Source organism: Ictalurus furcatus, chromosome 27 (genome assembly GCF_023375685.1).
Source record: "Ictalurus furcatus strain D&B chromosome 27, Billie_1.0, whole genome shotgun sequence".
Taxonomy (NCBI): domain Eukaryota; kingdom Metazoa; phylum Chordata; class Actinopteri; order Siluriformes; family Ictaluridae; genus Ictalurus; species Ictalurus furcatus.
In genome coordinates this window covers 1,048,242-1,072,646 of record NC_071281.1, presented here as the reverse complement: position 1 = coordinate 1,072,646, position 24,405 = coordinate 1,048,242, and the positions used below count along the sequence as shown (strand labels likewise).

The following is a 24,405-nucleotide window of genomic DNA, read 5'->3' as shown; positions in this document are numbered from 1 at the left end:
CCTTTTAAATAAAACAAACGTTTCATGCTCGTGGGATTTTAATACACGTACACGAAACTCCCCACATCGGAGAGCGGACACTAAACATACACACGTACATGTTGACTTGATGGTTAATATGCTCAGCTCCTCAGAGGGCTGTATGAGGAAGATAAAGTTATATTTGAAATGCCTGTACGTTGAAATGCGTAAGCAATTAATGATGTGTGCGTATTTTGTTTTATAGCTCAGTTCAAAGGGTGTAGGGTGCACTCTTGATAAGACGGTGATTTGCTGAGACGCTGTCAGTGCTCCGGGAAGATGTCTGTTCTGTGCGTCTTGGTTTTGGTTATGGCTTCTGCGGCCTGGGCTCAGACAGTCGAGGAAAGAGCCAAAGAGTTCCTGCAGAAATTCGATGAGGATGCATCCCACCTCATGTACCAGTATAGTCTCGCATCTTGGGCCTACAACACGGACATCACAGCGGAGAACTCCGACAAACTGGTGAGCGCAGTCGGGCCTCTGTTTTTCTCCTGTTCATTTTTTGCGATCTCTGTGTGATGAACTTCTTAATGGAGATGATTTGATTTGCAACTGCAACCAAATAGAAAGAATTTGGATGCACATCTGACTCCTTTTTAGGGTCCTTTCTAAAAAATAAAAAAAATGCAATTAAACGAGCCTAGAATGCAATAGCTAAAGTTTTCAAATGGGCAACGGATAAAGCTCAAATCTGAGGACTGACAAGCATGAGCCACAGTTCAGTCCAAAGGCCTGATTTACTGTATATAAAGTAGTATAAAAAAAGACATTAGTGATTTAATACTGAGAGTAATGACACTAAACTGGGGCTCTTTCTATAGGCAGCACAGGGAGCAATCTGGAGTGAATACTACTCTAAAGCATCCGAGCAGTCCAGTGCTTTCCCTATCGATCAGATTTCTGATCAAGAGGTTAAGCTCCAGCTGCGATCACTCCAGGATAAAGGGTCCGGTGCGCTGTCACCAGATAAAGCCAGCTATGTAAGTACAGCGACGTTGTCTGGCTTAAAAAGCCAGTATTTTCTAGAAATGTATATCTGTGTGTATTTCTCACTTGTCGTCTTCAGCAAAACAGAAAGATGTGATGTGATGTGATGTGATGTGGTTCGGTTTTATTCAATTTCCTCCAAATAATGTCTCAAGCAAACAAACAAAAACTCTAACCTTAACCTGTATCGTGTCACGTGACTTGGAAATATTTATGACTGGAATATGGTTTAATACAACACGTGTACGTTAGATAATCATTTCTCTTCGCTTCAGACACATACCTTACGCTCAATGCAGATTCACTTTTTGTCTTTCTTACAAACTGTCTGCTTGTGTTGCAGCTAAATAAAGTCATGAATGAGATGAGTACTATTTATGGCACAGGAACCGTGTGTAAAATCGATGACCCCTTCGACTGCGAGAATCTGGAACCAGGTACTGCCACTAGACAGAGAACACGCTACTTAGAGTCATAAACTGGAGCTCAGTGGGGTTGATTTTTTTATTCATTTTTTTTTAATTACGCCACAGCGCTGTCGAATTCTCAAATCTGATTGGTCAGAAGATGTTGATTCAATTTCTATAACCGCATGTCTCTGAAATCACAAGTCTATATCATTTCTAAGACAGTACCACACATGGACATTGACAAGTGCACATAGCCTAAGCCTAATAATTCACTTGTATATGTATAATTGTTGATATGGTGAAGTTTTTTAGGATAAAGGACATGCTATTGCAGGACAATAATAAACTTTTATTCGGGGTAATAACAGGAACTCTGCATCATGTTAGGACGTTGTTTTCCTTAAGGGCACGTCAGGCTGTTTAATTCTTGACATATTCCAGCCTTCAAACTTGGTTTGGTTATCCATTTTTATTTAATAAAATGAAGATAAATAAATAAAATGTAGATGTGACCGGAACAGGTTGATCTGGATCACTCTAATTAGTCACTTTTAGCACACAACATATATTTGTCTTACAGTTGATTGATCAAGAAGTACAAGTACATCCTGTCTAAAGGGTAAGAGACATCTAGACTAGAGAAACAGCTTCACCAGACAAGTGCACTCATTTAAATCTTTTATTTATTTATTTTTTATTTTTTTTTTAAGCCATTTGAATCTGAGAGTGGGCAATGAGGAAAAGGAAGAATGTTTATTAAACTTATTTAATTGGCAAAAACAGGATCAAAATCCACGTATACAAAAAATTGTCGTTTTTAAAGTGCAGACACAATAAAAAAAAAAAACGTGTTTTATCCACATCGGTTACTTTTGATAAGTCACCGATGCGGATAAAACACTTTTGTTTTTTGTGGATTTAAAAAGTTTAGGCGAATTTCATTCCGCTTTATTTGACCTATATGTGGCGTCTGTTTCCTTCTCAGGCTTGGAAGCAATCATGGCTGACAGCAGGGACTACTACGAGCGGCTGCATGTGTGGGAAGGCTGGCGGGTGCAGGTGGGCAAGAAGATGAGGCGACTCTATGAAGACTATGTGGACTTGAAGAACGAAGCTGCCTGGCTGAACAGTACGGCACCTCGAGTCTAATATAAACTCGACCTTGTACACCATCCACTGTCTCATAATCAGCTAAGGGCAGAACTACTACCTGACACAGAATCTATACATTGATCATGTAGAAACAGCCGTTTGAGTGGAGATTGCTTTCGAATTGTAATGTGAAAGGACATGAATGTAGAATTTATTTGTTTATTTAAAAAATAATAATAACTGATCTATTTTCCTGCTGTGTCTCGGCGCTTTTATTAAAGATTTTAAAGACCATGGAGACTACTGGAGATCTAATTATGAAACAATTGATGAGCCACAATACAGCTACACTCGAGATGAACTGATGACAGATGTGAGACGCATATATCATGAGGTATGTCTGATCATTTACAGCACAAGTCATATAGGTTAACGAGCTAATTGCCGGTTTTGAAAACGCAGGTTAAATGATATTTTTATTGATGGCGCACAGTAGACGAGTATTTCCTTGCCACTAGATTATATGCACAGTTACTTATGCGACATTGTTAAACGTGCTACACACATGAAATTCAATTGAATGCTGAGTTGTACTTATAACTGGATATTGTACTCATATTTAGATTCTGCCTTTGTACAAAGAGCTTCATGCATATGTGAGAGCCAAATTGCAGGACGCCTATCCTGGCCACATCGCCTCTAACGGAGGTCTTCCAGCCCATTTGCTTGGTAAGGCTAACATTTAAAAACCATATGTTTGAATCTACACTCTGAAATTGTGGCTCAAATTGGGCCATTCTGTAGTCCAAAAATTAAGCAGAGGATGTTAGTTACAATTACATAGCACTTCTTTAGACAATCAAAGCACTTTACATAGTGTGGGAAGGGGGAAATCTCCTCAACCACCACTGGTGTGTAGAATCCACCTGCATGATGCGAGTGCAGCCACAGAGCACCAGAACTCCCATCACACACCAGCTATTAGTGGAGATGAGAGCGTGATGTAGTAAATTCAGAGATGGAGATTATTAGGGGGTAATAGAGAAGAACCAGTGGGGGAATTTCGCCAGGACACCGTGGTTATACCCCTACTGAGTCAGGACCTCAGTTTAACCTCTCATCCGAAAGACGGTGCTGTTTTTACGCTATAGTGTCCCCAGTACTATACTGGGGAATTAGGCCCCACACAGACCACAGGGTGAGCGCCCCTGCTGACCTCACTAATACCACTTCCAGCAGCAACCTGATTTTCCCCAGGAGGTCTCCCAATCCAGGTACTGTCCAGGCTCAACCCTGCTTAGCTTCAGTGGGAACCCAGGCGAGAACTGCAGGGAGCTCTGGCTATATAATTATATCTATATAAATAGATATAATGTGGACTGATCCTGATCCTGCTCATGCAATTGTTATTAGGGCCTGAGCTCGGATGGCGCGAGGACACTATCGTATCGGCTTCATTTATTATTCTTCCACATTCTTTTCCAAAAGGAATCGCATTTTTGAGGGCCTAAACATACTCGAACTCATGCGTCAGAAGTGGCAAAAATTCACATCTGATATAGGTTTTAGAATCAGGTGCGTCAAAATGGCTCGATAGCGCCACCTACAAAATTTCAACGATATATCTGTACACGAAAATCGGTACACACATGTAACATGCCAACCCATACAAAAAAGTCTCTTAGGTCTTTGTTTGGCCTGTGAGCGTCATATCTGACTCCCTGACAGGTTAAAAAAAAGAAACAAACCCTGCTTGCATGACCCCAGCCTGCAGGATCCCAGTCCCGATGCACACTCGTAGTCTCCTATTTATATCTGTATTTGAATACAAAGTGCGTTTGTACATTTGATCTTTGGCTCTGTAGGTTTGACCTTCGAGTTGATAAATCAAATTGTTTTATTATATAATTAATATGGTGTCAATAAATTGTGTGGTGGCTTTTATTGCGCTTTGGCTGAGCATTTGGACGGACATTATTATTATTAATGGTACTAACAGGATAAGACTTTACATACAGGTTCCCTTAGCTAATATTATTTACTATATTAGTTCATTTCAGCACTAGAGTAACAAGAAAATGAACATATATTAATTAATGGAACAATTATCTCCTTTTTAAATCTCTGCCTGTTAGGATTTTCTTATTAGAAAATGCAATAGTGTTAACTAATGCTGTAAATCACATGCAAACGCAGTAGTAGTAGTAGTAGTAGTAGTAGTAGTATTTACGAAATATACCAAACTTAACATGTTACAAAGCAAACACATGAGTACAGAGCAGGATTGTAGATCTTCAAACTAAAAGTAGTAAAGCACAGAGTTACAGAGTCTGATGTTTCCTCTTGTCTGTGTCATTTTTCAGGTGATATGTGGGGAAGGTTTTGGACCAACCTTTACTCACTCTGTGTCCCTTATCAAGACAAGCCTGATATTGACGTGACCTCAGCGATGATAGCACAGGTCAGACTACATACGTTATCAACAATCAGCAACTGATTTTTTTTTTTATCTCAGTACAAAGGTCCATTTCAAATCATATTTCACATGCTGTCTGATTTCTGGCACTGGTATCCTTTATCCGTTATCCATTTTTAGCTGTAAAATGATGATTAGGAAATATTTTATGGTTGAGTTCAGGGCTGGAAAGAACAGCGGCTGTTTGAGGAAGCAGAAAAGTTCTTCGTATCCGTGAACATGTCGGCCATGTTTCCTAACTTCTGGACAAACTCAATGTTCGTAAAACCCAGTGATGGCAGGAAAGTGGTGTGTCACCCCACGGCATGGGACATGGGCAACCGTGAGGACTACAGGTATGCAGGACACCTCACTCATCCATTTATTCTGGGATTTTAGTTATTGAAATAATTGTTTTTTTGCCTTTTGGCAAATCCTCATCATTGTTTCGTCATTTGTATAATCAATGGAAACTGATGTATCGATTTGTCTTCCTCTTCTCCAGAATCAAGATGTGCACTACAGTGAGCATGGACCATTTTCTAACCGCGCATCATGAGATGGGACATAACCAATACCAGATGGCCTATCGAAACCTACCTTACCTTCTCAGAGACGGAGCCAACGAGGGCTTTCACGAAGCAGTGGGCGAGATCATGAGCCTGTCGGCCGCAACCCCATCTCACCTGCAGTCACTGGGGCTCCTGTCGCCCGACTTCATAGAAGACACAGGTTTGGAGACATTACCTACATAGGAGACACGTTTACCAATGAAGGGTCCATTTTGATTTTGTTAATCAATACAGTTTTCAAAATGTATTATAAAACACACAAGTAATTTAGCCTCGTATCAAATATTAGCAATATAATCACATTCAAACAGACTCACAGAGTAGATTCCTAATCTTGGGGAGATCCAAGTGGGAGTGCACATACGATGGAGGTCATGTGATATGGACAAAATGTTTTATACAAAGAATAGGGATATCTATTTTTCTTTGACCTTTCCACTATTTCACAATGCCGATTAGGCCGTACACCGCTTGAACACATTCCCTGTAGTAGAAATATCATTTTAAGCCCTCCCTTTTGTTATTTCAGTTAATAATCTTACAGCATACTATTCAGCAACTACAATGAATTATAGAGTAATTACAGCGGAACTAATAGGAAAGGTAAGTAGTCCCATTTTTGGTGCATTCCTGCCTCGTGTCCAGTGTTCATGGGATCCACTGTGGCCCTGACCGGAAACCAGATACTGAAGATGAATGAATAAATGAATGAATAGACAAATTAATAAACAGACAGACAAACATACAGCGGGGGAAAATAAGTATTGAACGCGTCAACATTTTTTTCAGTAAATATATTTCCAGTGAGGTTATTCACGTGAAATTTTCACCAGACATCAGTATTCACTCAAGAAATCTGGAAATATAAAGAATTCACAACATTAAAGTCCATAAATAAAGTTATGTGTAATAAAGTGGAATGACACGGGAAAAAAGTACTGAACACGCTAAGAAAAAACAGTTCTCTAAGGCAAGGCAAGGCAAGGAACCAGCTGAAATCCGTAAGTAATTACACCCCCTATCAGTGTAAATTAATACCAGCTGGGTTAGTAAATTGATGGTCTATTAAAAGGCTTTTCGTTACCAAGGTGTCGCACAAGAAACATCTCATGATGGGTAAAACCAAAGTGCTCTCCCAAGACCTTCGCGACAGGACAGTGATCCAAAACATACAGCAAAGGAAACTCTCAACTGGTTTCAGAGAAAAAAAATCAAGGTGTTAGAATGACCCGGTCAATCACCTGACTTGAGTCCAACTGAACAAGATTTAAAGACAATATGTTTAGAAGAACGGACCAAAATCACACCGGAATACCGCGAACATTAATCTCTTCATACAGGAAGTGTCTTGAAGCTTCATTACAAACAAAGGCTCCTCCACTGAGTATTAAATACATTTCAGTTAGCATGTTCAATACTTTTTCCCGTGTCATTCCTCTTTATTACACATAAGTTCCTTTATGGACTTTAATATTGTGAATTCTTTATATTTCTGGATTTCTTGAGTTAATACTGATGTCTGGTGAAAATTTCACGTGAATAACCCCATTGGAAATATATTTACTGAATAAAATGTTGACGCGTCCAATACTTATTTCCCCCACTGTGAAAATTTTTTTAAATTTATTTATTTATTTTTTTTTACAATTTTACATGAAGATGGATAGACTGCACATCAAGAGATAAAAGTATCAAATCGAACACGTGCCAAATCATTTACTGATTTCATGATAATTAGAAAGTAATTAAAAGCACTGCTTGGTGTCATGCTCTTCACAGCTGTGTTCAATCAGCAGATTCAAACTTGTTGACTTTAGAAAAACTGGAGTATAAAAATATTCAGCATTTACAGGAATGACCAGGACGCAATAGTTCTCCTTCCTCCCAAACAATGTGGCTGTGGTTACTGTAAAACCCTGCATATACAGTATTTACACAAACTTTTGTACTTTATGTGGAAAATGTATTGAGTTTTTAACCCGAATCACCGCTTGTCCAGGACTATGCCTTGGGTTGGCAGGTCTGTAACATTATATGATACGAACAAAACAAAATCACATAATGTCCCTTAAAATGAAACATTGAGTTGAAGTGCAATTCAGATTTGTCTAACCTGAAATTATTTACAGTATATCCGCTCTGCTTTTTCAGAGACTGAAATTAACTTCCTGATGAAGCAGGCCCTTACCATTGTGGCAACTTTGCCATTCACCTACATGCTGGAGGAATGGCGTTGGCAGGTGTTTCAGGGGACTATCCCCAAAGAGCAGTGGATGCTCCGCTGGTGGGAGATGAAGTGAGTGTAAGACCCTAAAAATGGTTTCACCCTTATGATGTGATTGGAAAGATTCCTTTATGATGCAACTCTCTGTTAGTCACATACAGTCCCCTCCAAAACTACTGGAGCGGCAAGGCCAATTTACTTTTTGTGCCAAACACCAAAGACATTTGGGTTTGAGATCCAAAGATGGATATGAGATGAGGCTTTAGGATTTCAGCTTTTATTTCCTGGTATTTACATCTAGATGTGTTAAACAACATACAACATTAAACCTTTTGTATCAGACCACCTCATTTTACAGACACCCTGTACAAAATAAAAGTCTCTTTAAGTAAATGAAAGTAAATAACACTTAATATTTAGTTGCATATCCCGTGCTTGCAATAAGTGCATCAAGCCTGTGACTCACTGACATCACCAAATTGTTGGTGTCTCCTCTTGTGAAGCTTTTCCAGGTTTTTACAGCAGCTTCTTTCTCTCTTCAGTCTCCTCCTCGAGAGGTGAAATGCTGCTCAATTGGGTGAAGGTCTGGCGATTGACTTGGCCAGTCTAAAACCTTTCACTTTTTCCCCCTTGACGAAGTCCTTTGTTGAGGTGGCAGTGTGTTTTGGATCATTGTCTTGCTGCATGATGAAGTTCCTCCTGATTGATTTGGATGCATTTTCTCCCATGGTTGATCCTTTTTAACAACAAACACAGTGTTCACAGGTGAAACCTAGGGATCAAACTAAGTGCACACATTAAGAGCTATTTATTGTTTAAACAATCAATCTAACAGGTGGTCTGATACAAAATGTACTATGTTGTATGGCGTCTTCCTTATTTCATTACCAATAGTGGGTTAAGTGGAATTGTATATGTGGCACATAAACAGTTTTCTAGTCATAACACTAGTGCACTAGGCTAATAATGCTTCTTATTGGTTTGTCTATTACAGACGAGAGCTGGTTGGTGTGGTGGAGCCTTTACCTAGAGATGAGACGTATTGTGACCCACCTGCTCTTTTCCATGTGTCTGGGGATTACTCATTTATCCGGTATTCACTTGTAACATATAAGCATTATTTAATAAATGTATACACGAAACACATTTGTGATTTAGGTTCGGACGACGTCGTAAAATACAGTGTAATATCAAAAGCAAATATTCTTTGATGCTTGAAAAATATTGTATGAGAACCCTTTCCTTTCATAGTGGTAGCCCTTCTGAAAAAGCTGACAAGCATTTCCTGTTTGCCTGTTACACAGATACTTTACGAGAACGATCTACCAGTTCCAGTTTCAGGCTGCGCTTTGCCAGGAAGCTGGCCACAGTGGTCCTCTTTACAAATGTGACATCACAAACTCCACTAATGCTGGCAACAAACTTAGGTATATAAAATGTTTTGCTTTCACAGCTTCAAATCTGATTGGTCAGAAGATGTTTATTCATTTCCTATAACCTTAGGTCTGATGGCTGCAAAGCCAACTGATATTGCATTATATTATTATTACATTACATTATTATTACATTGCAGTTTCCCATTGAAGCTAAGCAGGGTTGAGCCTGGGCACTACCTGGATGGGAGACCTCATGGGGAAAATTAAGGTTGCTGCAGAAGTTGTATTAGTGACAGGGACACTATACTGTAAAATCAGCACCGTCTTTCAGTTGAGACGTCAAACCGAGGTCCTGACTCTCCCTCTAGTCATTAAAAACCCCAGGACACTTCTCGTAAAAGAGTAGGGGTATAACTCCGGTGTCCTGCCCAAATTCCCCCATTGGCCTGTCCAGACTTGCAAGCGTATGTCACTGACATATTGCTGTGGGGGAATAAAACACTTCCGAATGTGCTTTTGTTGGAAAAGAATCAAGTTTGTGGTTGATTATAACAGCATGCTCTCTCATGGTTTATTCCTCACTAGTTAAACTCTTACGAGAAACATGTGTTCAAGTTAAATAGACTGGACACCTGTCTGATTTTCCCCTTATTCCCGATAAAGATTCCACATTTGACTGAATTGTTTAAAAACAAAATTGTAAATGCGAGGAATGACACCAACTTGTATCATGCGTCTACCGACAGGCATATGCTCGAGTTGGGCCGATCAAAATCCTGGACACGGGCTTTGGAGGACATCTCGGGTGACACCAGGATGGACTCCCAACCTCTGATGAACTACTTCAGTACACTGTATGACTGGCTTAAGGCTGAAAACCAGAAAAACAACAGACAACCAGGGTGGGATGCTGCTATCGATCCATGTAAGCGCTCAGTGCCAGAAAATTCTACTGCTCCTCACTGTTAATGTGCTAAAATACTCTTTCAAAAATAACTGACACAGCGAGGTTTCAAATCCAGTAAATGTGATTTTATTGCTATTAATACACTTTGCTTGTACACAGACTCTGAAAATGCTATTAAAGTGAGAGTGAGTCTAAAAGCTGCCCTGGGAGATAATGCAGTATGTTTTGTCCTTACATATATATATATATTTATTTTTATATTCTTTATAATTTAGTATATTTTTTAGAAGTAAATATTCACCACACATGCTGATGAAGACGTTCATTTGTTTTTTATTTTCAGTACCAGTGGAATGGCAATGAGATGTACCTCTTCAAGGCCTCCATGGCCTTTGCCATGCGACAATACTATTTAGAGACCAAGAATGAAGTTGTCGATTTCATGTCAGTATCAAACAATATGTATATTTGCATATGTATATATATATATATATATATATATATATATATATATATATATATATATATATATATATATACACTGATCAGCCATAACATTAAAACACTGACAGGTGAAGGGAATAGCATTGATTATCTCATTACAATGGCACGTGTCAAGAGGTGGGATATATTAGGGACTTTGCGACTTTGCAACATTGACGTGGGCCAAATTGTGATGGCTAGACAACTGGGTCGGAGCATCTCCAAAAAGGCAGGTCTTGTGTTCTGTTCCCAGTATTCAGTGGTTAGTATTTACCAAAAGTGGTCCAAGGAAGGACAACCTGTGACCCAGAGACAGGATCATGGGCGCCCAAGGCTCACTGATGCACGTGGAGAGTGAAGGCTTGCCCGTCCGGTCCGATCCCAGAGAAGAGCTACAGTAACACAACTTGCTGAAAAAGTTCATGCTGGCTCTGATAGAAACGTGTCAGAACACACAGCGCATCACAGCTTGCTGTTTATGGAGCTGCGTAGCTGCAGACCGGTCAGAGTGCCCATGCTGACCCCCTGTCCACTACCGAAAGCACTTGGGCATGTAAGCATCAGAACTTGGACAATGGAGCAATGGAAGAAGGTGACCTGGTCTGATGAATCACCTTTTCTTTTACATCATGAGGATGGCCGTGTCCATGTGTGTGTGTCGCTTACCAGGAGAAGAGCTGGCACCAGGATGCACTATGCGAAGAAGGCAAGCTGGTGGAGGGAGTGTGACGCTCTGGCCAATATTCTGCTTTGAAACCTTGGGTCCTGGCATTCAGGTGGAGGTTACTGTACTTTGACACCTCCCACCTAGCTACACATTGTTGCAGACCAAGTACACATCTTCATGGCAACGGTATTCCATTCAGTTCAGGAATGGATTGAGGAACATGACAAAGAGTTCAAGGTGTTGACCTGGCCTCAAGATCAGGAATCTGTGGGATGTGCTGGACAAACAAGTTCAATCCATAGAGGCCCCACCTCACAACTTACAGGACTTAAAGGATCTGCTGGTAAAGTCTTGGTGCCAGATCCCACAGCGCACCTTCAGAGGTGGAGTCCATGCCTCGAGAGCTGTTTCACAGCACAAAGGGGGCCTAAACAATATTAGTCAGGTGTTTTAATGTTATGGCTGATTGGTGTGTATGTGTGTGTGTGTGTATGTGTGCATTTATAACAACATATTCGGGTTAAATCAATTTCATTTCGTTTAAATCAATGTCTCCAGGGCAGAGAATATCTACACATACAAAGAAACTCCAAGGATCTCTTTTTACCTGGTGGTGACTGATCCTACTAACGCAACTAGGATTATTCCCAAAGCAGACGTGGAGGCCGCTATCTGGTGAGAGCACTGCTACTCTGTTATAGGAAAAAGACAGGGGGTTGTGATACATGAGGCTGATGTGATTATTTAAATAAATAACAGCATGTCAGAAAGGGTTTTAATCCTCCTACACCACAGCGGTTTATCAAACGGATAATTTAAAAAAATACAAATGAAATAAAGAATGACGCGTCGTGCTCTTCATTGATTTGTAATTATATTTAATGTTATTGAATGTCTGCAAAATGAGTTATTGATTACAAGCCAGCTTAAATCAAATCAATTTAAATTATATTTATGTTCCGGTGTCAGAAAAGTTACAGCTGGAACTTCACCGCTGACTGTTACCACTGATTACACACATTTTTAAAAATACCTTTAAGTTGTTGCTATTGTCATAGAAGCAATAGAGTCCTAGAATGAGTTCATAAACCTGTGGTTTGTAGAAGACACTACAGTCAGATCTGCTGTCATCGAAACATTCTGACTAATCAGACTCATGCATTCAACCGCATGATGTAATTACTCTCGAAATGTATATTTATGTGTATGAGAAATATAGGTACTCCCCAGATGTGAAGGTGGCTTGGTACTGTAATTGCATCACTTTCTACAAGAAGTTATTGGTAGTAGTTATAGTTATTGAGCGTGAAATCCCCCTCCCACCTGTTCTCCCCTGCACAGGCTCTCCAGAGGTCGCATCAATGGGGTTTTTCAGCTGACAGACGACACGCTGGAGTTTGAAGGCCTGCGTGCCACATTGGCTCCTCCCACAGAGCCACAGTTTGAAGTGTGGCTGGTTGTTTTTGGCGTGGTGATGGCCTTGGTGGTTTGTATTGGCGTTTACCTCGTGGTCATGGGCACCGTGAACAGGAAGAGGTAAGCTCATCAACACATACACATACAGTATAAACATAACACAACTCTCAAAGCATGGATGTCAAAAAGAGTGGTTTGCCAAATTGGTGTGTTGCATAATTCTGCTGGTTGAATTGAGAACAATGGCTTACACTGTAAATCTTTGATATGAAAGTAGTAGTGTACACAAATTTATAATCGGCTGACGATGAATTTGCCGCAGTTTGCGAGCCGACTTTCAGGAAAAGTGTTTGCTTTCTCTTTTCTGATGGCATTCGCATGAAATTCGTTTTTTCGATTTAAACGGATTTTTCAAGTATATTACAAAACAGCTGCTTATTTTTCCATTTCATGACAACATCTTGGGAGCGAATATCGACCGTTCTTCCGTCATAATTGCTTAAATGATCGATTCACATAGGATGTTTAATCAAAGCCTGTATGTTCAATCGAATGTTTTGATTTATAGGAAAGCCAAGAAAGCGGACAAGCCTGAGAACCCGTACGAGGAACATACTAACGGGACGGTGAACAAAGCTTATGAGAGCGACAGTGAGCAAACGGGGTTTTAACCAACTGATCAGCACTGATCAGGAAATCATCATAAGCAGTGATTAAAAGACACAATTAAAAGACTTAAAATCAACTTCAAGAGATATATTTGACTGTACAAATGAAGAGATGGACCAATGAATTTTGCGGACATGCTCAAACAAAATGTCATTCATGTGTGAGAATGTTGCAGTGAATCGCTGTACATTGTAATATTATAAATTTGTGTATTATAAATTCTCTCTCTCTCTCTCTCTCTCTCTCTCTATATATATATATATATATAACTTGCTTACATATTATACTGATATGTAATATTAAAAGTAGTACAGATATTATATATATATAAAAAACACAAAACAAATGTTTTTTTTAAATATATTTTAATACATTATATTTAATACATTATATTGATATTATATATTGAAATGTAACAAAACAACATGCAGTACACCAGAACGAAAACACATCACAATAAAAATAGTTTCTCTGTTAATGAATTTGTGTGAGACACTAAGGGAAAAACCAACATAAAGCGTTTCAGTACGTTGTCCAGCCATCATGAGTCACTGGAATCAGCTTCTACAAGTCTAATTTAGGCGAAGTTCAGATCGGATGACTGAAGGCCATAACGATAAACCATTCCGTTAACCCCTAGTGCCTAGTGCTGAAGGGGCGTGGTCATCCTGGAATAGACCACTCCGATCAAAATAGAAATGTTGTTGATTTGCAGTGGACCAAAACCACGTCAGCAAATTACTGTACCTCCGCATGATGAACAGAGCTCTTTATAAATTACATGGAATATATACAAATATAAATTAAAATAAAATATTGTAAAGTCGACAGCAAAGACATTCACATGCCCATGAAAAAAAATACTGATAATGTAAATTTAATAAATTGTGATATGATACATATTACATAATACTGCAATGGCAGTTAAAGGTTACATAATAGCTCATGTACACCTCTAAAGAGAATGTGAATAAAATAATACTATTTAGTATTAGTACATTAGACTCCACATTTCTGGAATAAACTCAGTTATGTACAGTAGAGCCTGTTTTCATTAGGATTTTGACTTTGCTGTATTTTGTGTACATACTATGAGGAAGGAATATTTTTCTGAATCTGGATCTTTGTCTTTTTGTTCAGCCATGCACACAAGGTCAGATTCTGTGCGGATGAACCAACCACCGCACTGGGCTGATTCGAAGCGACGGCAGTTGTCCTTCGTACATGAGAGGTAGAAGACAAAAGGCCAAGTGTTGGGGTCATTCTTATAGATAGAGTCCAGTTTGCCCTTTTCCCAGCACTGAAAAACGGAATATTCATTAGAAACAGATGAGTTTGGTTGGTCTGCAGGCAAACATATTGATAAATGTATTAACTCTTAACCTACTGAACTGCATGATAATTGATGTTTATCACTGTGTTATGATAGTACGCCATGTTGACTCGATGTGCGTTGTAATCTTTAAGGTTATTTACACTCACTGAGCACTTTATTATGAACACCTTCGTATTTATGCAGTTATCTAATCAGCCAAACATGCCTTGCTGACGAGAGAGGTCAACAGAGAATGGCCAGACTGGTTCATGCTGACAGAAAGCCTACAGTAACTCAAATAAGCAGAAACGCATCTCAGAATGTGCTACAACAGTAGTACGACATGTCAGGTTCCAGTCCTGTCAGCCAAGAACAGAAATCCGAGGCTGCAGCGGGTACAGGCTCATCAAAACAAGACAGTTGAAGCCTGGAAAACGTAGCCTGGTCTGATGAATCTCAATTTCTGTTGAGGCACATGGATGGTAGGGTCAGAATTTGGCACCAATGGCATGAATCCGTGGACCCAACCTGTCTTGTGTCAATAGTCCAGGCTGGTGGAGGTGGTGTAATGGTGTGGGGAATGTTTTCTTGGCCCGTTAACACCAATCAGTCATCGCTTGAGTGTCACAGCCTATTTGAGTATTGTTGCTGACCGTGTGCATTCCTTCATGGCCACAATTTACCATCTTCTAATGGCTAATTCCAGCACGATAATGCACCATGTCACAAGTTCGCTGTTCTTCAGTGGCGTTCCCAGCCACCAGTCACTGTACCCGAATCTAATAGAACACCTTCGGTGTTAGATGTGGTAGAACGGGAGATTCGAAGCATGAAAGTGCACCTGAAACATCTGCAGGAACTGCATGGACCAGAATCTCAAAGGAATGTTTCCAACATCCTGAGGAATCCATGCCATGAAGAATTGAGGCTGTTTTGAGAGCAAAGGGAGGCTCTACCCTTGTATAAGTTTTCCACTTATCCAAGTCATCATTTAGAACTAACTAAGCCCGTCAAATGCGTTAAAAAGAATTATAGATCCAATCACCAAAAAGTCCAGGCACCTATACATTTAATGAATGATATATTGTCGACCCATCATACTGTACAGTTCAGCTGTATCACACGAAGTGGAATTACCATACTAAACACAAACCCATATACACTCACGTTTGATTATTTATCTCTGGCTAGCATTTAAAAAAAGCGAGGATTGGTCAGTGGCTTAAAGTGTGTTTGCGGTCTTACCTCGACAGTCAGGACGGCTTTTTCCTCTATGAATGTACATTTCAGAAATTGATTTGAGTTGCTGATGTTCAACACAACAGGAACACCCTTTCCCAGATCCTCTAACATATTTGGCTTGTAGTAGTAAATGGTGATGTTGTCTGAAAGACAGGAAATATGAAAATAAAGATGTCAAAAGAGAGAATTCCCATCAGCATTTTATCACTTGTGGAAAAACGTTACTTCATGTCGAGTCCTACAGAGAAACTTGGATTTGGTGCAGTTTTACTGACTTCATTGAAGATATATCAGGAATTATTAACGGAAAACACAGTGGTTTAGAAAAATGCAGATCCCATACTTACTTGAGGAATAGCTCATGCAGGCCCCTCTTCTTTTTGGTTTGATATTTTTGGCGCAGATGGTTGTTTGGTGTATACCCTGGATCAGCACTTGACTTTCTCGATCTTTTTTAAAAGACCCTGTGCCAAGGGAAAAACAACGGGACAGTCACTTCACAAATATTGACTTGCATCGAACTAGTGCATCAGCTGGGTAATGGCATTCCCATACATCATTTGGCCTCCCACCCATTTTCGCTCTCTTGGGCTCCCAGCCACAGATGGCTGTGGTATCTTCAGGATTCAAACTAGCAGTCCTCCAAATGCTTTTCTGTTGCACCACTTGGGGGCCAGGTTTAATATAGTATGTGATTAGACCTACAGCAGTTCATATTTTTCCTAAAAGGCCGGATGAAGACATGATTTAAACATGTCTGTAACTGTTATTAAGTATAAATGCAACATCAGCATCACAGTATGTTTATTCGGTAACGAGGAAGATCTAAAAGACTCACGAACATCATCATCATCATCATCATCACAGCGGATTTATCGAACTCACCTTTCATCTCCTGAGTAAGTTTTCCATCGACGACACATTCACCTTTTATACTGATGCCCTCGCCATCTGACTCTTCAGACTCACTCAGATTCTCTTCTATGTCAAGATGTGTGTTCCTAACCATCTCCAGATGAAAGTAGAGGGTGATGTTCTCCATTTTGCTGTCAGACTTCAGGCATGCTTCGGGGATTCTGCTCTGGTGTACAAAATTGATCAAGAAATTGATTTAGGCTGATATACAGTAAAACCAATCTGCTGTAAGTGTTCAATGTAATGGTATGTCGGTATTTTCAGAATACATCTCCAACTATTTTTAAAAGTGTTTTATCAGTCTGAATGTGTTTGTGTTCCAGTCCTTCAAATGAACCGTGAATATTCAGACAGTGATTAGTTTTGTAGTTCTCAGTTTGATTTTCTCTCCGTCCCTTTGTAATACCATTTTTTAAAAAAAAAATGGTATTTTTTTTTTGCATAACACTGCTCAGGCATTGATATTGCACACTGACACATATTTTTGAGGAACTCAGTTTTGTTTGTTCAGCTCTGAGCACAAATTTCACGGTACACTCTCATGCCATGTTGTGCAGAGATTAAAACCTCATATTCTATTTGCAACAAAAGCAGGGATTAAAGCCAGCATCTACAAGAATATAAGCAATGATATCATTTATTGTTTGAAATAATTAGAAAAAAGTGTCTGTTTTAGAAAAAAGAGTCCAGGAAGGACTATTGTACACACACACACACACACACACACACACACACATAAATAAATAAAAACAGTAACGAAAGATGTTAGAAATGACGCAAAATATTTCATATTTACTACGCTTAGCGAATTCTGCTGTCATCTGCTACACGGTTGTCATCTTGAAAGAATGACTGAGACGTGGCTGTAGTTGTCACTATTTCCTCTCGCGTAAAGCAGAAATATGTTTCCGTGCAGCCCGGAGACCTCCAAGTGAGAGGTACTTACTTCCAAGTGGGAGGTACTTATGCCACAGCCCGGAGACCTCCGAGTGGGAGGTACGTTACTGCAAGTAGGCAAGATTTCAGAAATGGGTGGAATTTAGGGGAAAATATAGAAGTGATGGCGAGTATGTGGAAGTCAACCAATCACGCCGAGGTGCACGGTGATAAATGATGACAGGGAGTAGTGACACTAGTGAAAAACACCGATTTAAAACTTAATATCAACACTTTTTTCTTGTGGTTGTAATTTCTTACAGCTTTGTCGTTATTGCATGCATGTCCAATGCCATTCTATTTGAAGATTGAAGTTGTCTAATGTATAATAATTGTCGAATATTAAATATTCATCTGAAATTCAATAGAATCAGATGGAAACAAACTTAATAAAGATGCCTCCCTCTCCTCTTTTTCTCTTTTTCGTTTGCGTTTTGAACTACGACGACTACTCCCACAGTCTGCTCAGTTCAGCACTGGCTTATCTGAAGGCAGCGTGGGCTTTCCACACTTGTGCTCGACCAATTATATCATTATGTTTAGATTTTTTTAAATATCAGCTTGCTTTTTATCGGTTATAATAACCATAACAAATAACCATCTCCAGAGCTCCAGTCTGAGACCCACGAGGTGGTCTCAACTTCAGAGCTCCAGCCGGAGGTCAACGTGGTGACCTCATCTCCAGAGCTCCAGTCAGAGACCCACGAGATGGTCTCACCTGCAGAACTCCAAACGGAGGTCAACATGGCGACCTCAGCTCCAGAGCTCCAGTCAGAGGCCGATGTGGTGACCTCCTCCCCAGCGCTCCAACATGAGACCCACGAGGGGGTCTCATCTCTGGAGTTCAAGCATGAGGTTAACGAGGCGACCTCCCACGTCAAGTCCCAGTCGAAAGCTGAAGAAGCCGCCTCCCAAGCCGTGTTCCTGTCCGAGGTCGACGAGACGGCCTCTCAAGCCCTTATGTGTCATCATTGTGCTCGGCTGTTTAGTGTTTCACCCTTGATTCCATTTAGTATTTAAACCCCTCGTGTCTCTTTATTCGGCGCGAAGTATTGCGTGAGTTTTCTGAATACCAAGCCGTTGTTCTTTGTTTCTGCGCCATAGTTTTGATCTCGTTCTCGCCCTCGTTGTCCGATTCTAGTTTAGCCACGTTTATGCCTGTTTGCAGATCGCCTGACCCATTGCCTGTTTTGGACCTAACCTTTTGAGTCACGTTTTGGATATGTCTGCCTGCCTCTCTTCAATAAAGCTCTTATTTGCACTCACATCCATCTCAACCTCCATTACATGACAATAGTTGAGTAGATGGTGAGAGATATGGAATTTTCAGAGAGATAACGCCGAGGGAGAAACCGACTGGCAGGTTAAGTGTAAGTTAAGTTCAGTTAGAGAACATGTGTATGTGTATGATTAAGTGAAAAGCTTAAAGTTGTGACATAAATGAGAGAAACAGATGCTATGTAGTAATCTACGAGCGTCATCGGTTATTACCCACACAACATCCTGCAGAGATATTTTTGGACGACTAAGGGACCAGTTAAGGTGGAAAAACCTTCCGGTCAGAGGAAGAATGGCAAACAGATGTTTATAACTGTCCTGGAGGAAGAATGGATCTTTTCAGAGGAACGTGGACACCTGTTAAATGCTGGAACATTTTCACCAAACAAAATAGTGCTTGTGTAGAAAAACGACACAATTTTGTGACACGTATTTGTATATTTATACAGTAGGGTGAGTCAGTGTATGAAGACAGAGCTAATGTGTGAAGAAGAGACAAACAATCAGTAATGAAATTCAGGTTGAACTAGTTAACCATGTCATCAGTCATGATTATTGCGTTTCATTCATTCATTCGTTCATTCTGTAGAACCTCTGTTTAAATAAGCACATCAATAAATAACTTATCAGTGCTTTATATTGCAGTACGGTACATAGCTAATATTTGCTAAGTACTGTAAATTTAAATGTTAACTACAGAAAGTTTCTGGTACGTAGGTGAATGTCAGATTGTACTGTACATGGTGTCCTGTATGAGGGTTGTACAGTGGTACTTGCAATGATGCAATAATTACTCATATTAGATTACTCGGGTCATTTCTGCGTCCGTTGTGAACATGCAAGTACACAAGAGGTAAGCAGAACCTATTAAATTGAACAGAACTAAAACGTTAAGTGGAGTTTAAAAAGAAGTTGATTCAGCTAGAGTCTATTTCACTGTACACTCAATAGACCACAAAAGAACGAGTCCGTGTGTGTGTGTGTGTGAGAGGGTGTGTGCGGATGTGTGCGTGCGTACGTGCATGTTTTTGTATGTCTACAGTAAGAAAACGTGGATGAGAAGCAAAGCCTACTGCTAATGCCGAACTCTTATTAACGCTTTAAACAGAAACGGAAACAACGGGAACCAGGGACGTCACAATACTGAGCAGGAGTGCAGTCCCTACGCTTAACACAAACGTCTCGCACAAACTGCACGGTCATTTAACATCGAGTGATTTTCTTTGCGTCCTACAGCGCTACAGAACTATCCTGAAATCCATCACTATTTAAAAGACATCTCAAGGACATCATATTAAAGACATCTGAAGGCAATTCAGACATGTGCTATGTCGAATCTGGCAATGCTTTCTCTAAACTATCTGAGCACTTTCAAATAGCACATATTACACATTCATGCATAGAGCCTGATATTTTATAACGCTAACATCTCAGTAGAATGCAGGACTGTACTGTACCTGTGCCATGCTGCTGCCGTGGAAGAGCGAGAAGAGTGAGAAGTAACACAGGATCTGGGGATATTTGAAGCACAAAGTGGGCTGGACTAGTCATACATTCTGAATCTGTATGATGTCATGACCACATAAACAAAAAAGCAAAGTGACAGAAATGAGGAAACAGCAGCCACGGAAACAACGTGCAGAGTGAAGCTAATCATTTCAGATTTTTACGGGAAATCCCCTCATGGGTTCCTGAAAAAACCCTCAGCCTTTACTCTACCATTCTATACTGCTCTCTCTCTCTCTCTCTTTTTTAAACATGAAATATTTTATTTAATATGGATATTAATCCATCATAAACTTGAGAGCCTCTTACCTTGCATGATTGATTCTCAAATCATTTTCTATGCGATATTAGGAAGTAGTGATCAAGTTTCTTCACTTTCATGATCTGAACATATGATGCTCAAGCAGGTCTTGTGTTGGAGAACGAGCATTCCTCAACATCACGCCCAGCTACTCCTAGAGCTTCTAAATTTGAAGAGCTGCGAAACTGCTAATAAACAAACAAACAAATAAATAAATAAGCGAACAAACAACAATAATAATGAATGAATGAGTAAATAAATAAATGAAATAGTGCACCTACGGTTCATATCTTGTCACTGCATACGGTTTTTGTTTACAGAGTTGCGAGGGTCACAGTTTTTTACACCACATTGGTCTTGTTTTTGAACAAAGTTGCTGATGGAAAAAAAAAAAGTCCAGTTTCTGTAAGCGTAGGCTTTGGGAAATGGAACGTGGAAGTGCAAGCAGTATATCGAAAACACAGCTCCTAAAACCAAAACGTTCTGAGGTAGATTCTTTTTCTGCATAGAATTTTATTTGTGGGTGGTGATTATAGAGTGACCTTTCAACCCTTCCCATTAGCTTTATAGTGATTTTAAGTTCTCATTCATGTAAATACTTTTACATAAAGACATTGTGTTTCCATAGATACTGTTTTGTGTTTTGTTTTGATTTGCATTACACCTTATCTGCACTTGCATCCACCTTCGCCTCCTGAAGCGACTGAAAAGTCATGACATTCTCCATGAAAATAACTTTTACCTGGAACAACAGACTAACTATACCAAAGATCACCAGTGTTCAAGGTCATTTGAGTCTGCCCTAAAGACTGCATCTGGCATGGATAAAGCAGTTCAGCTCAGGTCAGGTCTAGCACACAAATTCAGCATTAATTGAACATTAAAAGTGCACAGAAAACAACTACAGTGGATGACAGTAGCATTCTTACCCTGGTGAAGAAAAAGCCCTTCACAACAGTTGAACATCCATCCATCCATTTTCTGTACCGCTTATCCTACACAGTGCCAATCCATCACAGAGCACAATCACACACACTCTCGCAACCATTCACACACTACGTACAATTTGGTAATGCAAATCAGTCTACACGGCATGTCTTTGGACTGGGGGAGGTAACTCCACGCACAAAGGGTGGAGGCGGGAATCCCCAACAATAGGGGTGCGAGGCAAGTGTGCTAACCGCTAAGCCACTGGGCCCCCCTAGATCAAGAACAATATATGTATATCCGTGACAAAGTCAACAATCAAGAGAAGACAATAACTGTGTCAATCCCCAAATATGTATGTCCCTGACTGTACGCATGTGCCCGCTTGTAATCCGGGCAGAATGTGGTTTGGCGTTGTCCTGCTCTGGGTGGCAGCGTATGTTACTCCAAAATGTGTACATATCTTTCTGCATTAATGTTGCCCTCACAGATGTGCAAGTTACCCATACCATGGACACTGACACACCCACATACCATGGACACTGACACACCCACATACCATGGGCACTGACACTCCCCCATACCATGGGCACTGACACACCCCCATACCATGGGCACTGACACGCCCCCATACCATGGGCACTGACACTCCCCCATACCATGGGCACTGACACACCCCCATACCATGGGCACTGACACTCCCCCATACCATGGGCACTGACACACCCCCATACCATGGACACTGACACACCCCCATACCATGGGCACTGACACACCCCCGTACCATGGGCACTGACACACCCATATACCATGGGCACTGACACACCCCCATACCATGATCACTGACACGCCCCCATACCATGGGCACTGACACACCCCCATACCATGGACACTGACACACCCCCGTACCATGGGCACTGACACACCCCCGTACCATGGGCACTGACACACCCATATACCATGGGCACTGACACACCCCCATACCATGATCACTGACACGCCCCCATACCATGGGCACTGACACACCCCCATACCATGGGCACTGACACACCCACATACCATGGGCACTGACACACCCACATACCATGATCACTGACATGCCCCCATACCATGGGCACTGACACACCCACATACCATGATCACTGACATGCCCCCATACCATGGGCACTGACACACCCACATACCATGATCACTGACACGCCCCCATACCATGGGCACTGACACACCCCCATACCATGGGCACTGACACTCCCCCATACCATGGGCACTGACACACCCACATACCATGGGCACTGACACTCCCCCATACCATGGGCACTGACACACCCCCATACCATGATCACTGACATGCCCCCATACCATGGGCACTGACACACCCCCATACCATGATCACTGACACGCCCCCATACCATGGGCACTGACACACCCCCATACCATGGACACTGACACACCCCCGTACCATGGGCACTGACACACCCCCGTACCATGGGCACTGACACACCCATATACCATGGGCACTGACACACCCCCATACCATGATCACTGACACGCCCCCATACCATGGGCACTGACACACCCCCATACCATGGGCACTGACACACCCACATACCATGGGCACTGACACACCCACATACCATGATCACTGACATGCCCCCATACCATGGGCACTGACACACCCACATACCATGATCACTGACATGCCCCCATACCATGGGCACTGACACACCCACATACCATGATCACTGACACGCCCCCATACCATGGGCACTGACACACCCCCATACCATGGGCACTGACACTCCCCCATACCATGGGCACTGACACACCCACATACCATGGGCACTGACACTCCCCCATACCATGGGCACTGACACACCCACATACCATGATCACTGACATGCCCCCATACCATGGGCACTGACACACCCCCATACCATGGGCACTGACACTCCCCCATACCATGGGCACTGACACACCCACATACCATGATCACTGGCACGCCCCCATACCATGGGCACTGACACACCCCCATACCATGGGCACTGACACTCCCCCATACCATGGGCACTGACACACCCACATACCATGGGCACTGACACTCCCCCATACCATGGGCACTGACACACCCACATACCATGATCACTGACATGCCCCCATACCATGGGCACTGACACACCCCCATACCATGGGCACTGACACTCCCCCATACCATGGGCACTGACACACCCACATACCATGATCACTGACATGCCCCCATACCATGGGCACTGACACACCCCCATACCATGGGCACTGACACACCCACATACCATCGGCACTAACATGCCCCCATAACATGACATATGCTGGGTTTTAGACCTGACGCTGATAACAGCTCGGACGGTCCTTTTCCTCTTCGGCCCGGAGAACACGATGGCTGTTTTATGCAAAAACTTTTTGAAATGTCGACTCGTCGGACCACAAAACACGATTCCAGTGTTACTGTCCATCTCAGATGAGACCGAGCCCAGAGAAGTGGGCGGAGCTTCTGGACAGCGGTGATGTATGGCTTCTGCTTTGCATAGTAAAACCTTACCTTGCATCTGTGGATGCAGTGGCGAATGGTGTCACTGACAAAAGGTTTACCAAAGTATTCCCGAGCCCATGTCAGGATCTCATTACAGACTCATGAGGGTTTTTAAGACAGTGACGTCTGAGGGATCGGAG

At 41.4% G+C, this 24,405-nt stretch overlaps 2 protein-coding genes across 3 annotated transcripts; one reads left to right on the top strand and one right to left on the bottom strand.

The window, feature by feature from the left end:
• The first annotated feature begins 244 nt into the window (after nt 1-244).
• On the top strand, nt 245-13,281 carry ace2 (angiotensin I converting enzyme 2). The gene is made up of 18 exons (XM_053617228.1): nt 245-483; nt 843-1,001; nt 1,352-1,445; nt 2,404-2,547; nt 2,792-2,904; nt 3,134-3,239; nt 4,874-4,971; nt 5,149-5,321; nt 5,471-5,697; nt 7,689-7,833; nt 8,756-8,854; nt 9,066-9,188; nt 9,884-10,062; nt 10,204-10,262; nt 10,388-10,488; nt 11,753-11,869; nt 12,536-12,730; nt 13,179-13,281. The coding sequence occupies exons 1-18, from the start codon at nt 301-303 to the stop codon at nt 13,279-13,281; spliced, it is 2,418 nt and encodes an 805-aa protein (XP_053473203.1). The 5' UTR covers nt 245-300.
• Nucleotides 13,282-13,627: 346 nt separating this feature from the next.
• LOC128603045 (uncharacterized) lies at nt 13,628-20,463 on the bottom strand. Of its 2 annotated transcripts, none has more exons than XM_053617229.1 (5): nt 20,423-20,463; nt 16,722-16,917; nt 16,184-16,300; nt 15,840-15,979; nt 13,628-14,579 (listed from the first exon to the last, which is right to left on the bottom strand). In XM_053617229.1, exons 1-5 carry the CDS (start codon nt 20,429-20,431, stop codon nt 14,334-14,336), a joined length of 708 nt encoding a protein of 235 aa, XP_053473204.1. In that variant the 5' UTR covers nt 20,432-20,463; the 3' UTR covers nt 13,628-14,333. The 2 variants fall into 2 exon arrangements, with proteins under 2 accessions (XP_053473204.1, XP_053473205.1); XM_053617230.1 differs by lacking the exon at nt 20,423-20,463 and adding an exon at nt 17,548-18,348.
• Between the last annotated feature and the right edge of the window lie 3,942 nt (nt 20,464-24,405).

Excerpts from the sequence above, each read along its gene's own strand:
- LOC128603045 (XM_053617229.1), bottom strand. Across the intron at positions 16,301-16,721 it reads ACTTACTCAGGAGATGAAAG|GGTCTTTTAAAAAAGATCGA; the intron begins GTGAGTTCGATA and ends CCCTTGGCACAG. Across the intron at positions 15,980-16,183 it reads CTGCATGAGCTATTCCTCAA|ACAACATCACCATTTACTAC; the intron begins GTAAGTATGGGA and ends CCTGTCTTTCAG.
- ace2 (XM_053617228.1), top strand. The coding sequence starts at position 301 with ATGTCTGTTCTGTGCGTCTTGGTTTTGGTTATGGCTTCTGCGGCCTGG. Across the intron at positions 5,698-7,688 it reads CGACTTCATAGAAGACACAG|AGACTGAAATTAACTTCCTG; the intron begins GTTTGGAGACAT and ends CTGCTTTTTCAG. Across the intron at positions 11,870-12,535 it reads GACGTGGAGGCCGCTATCTG|GCTCTCCAGAGGTCGCATCA; the intron begins GTGAGAGCACTG and ends TCCCCTGCACAG.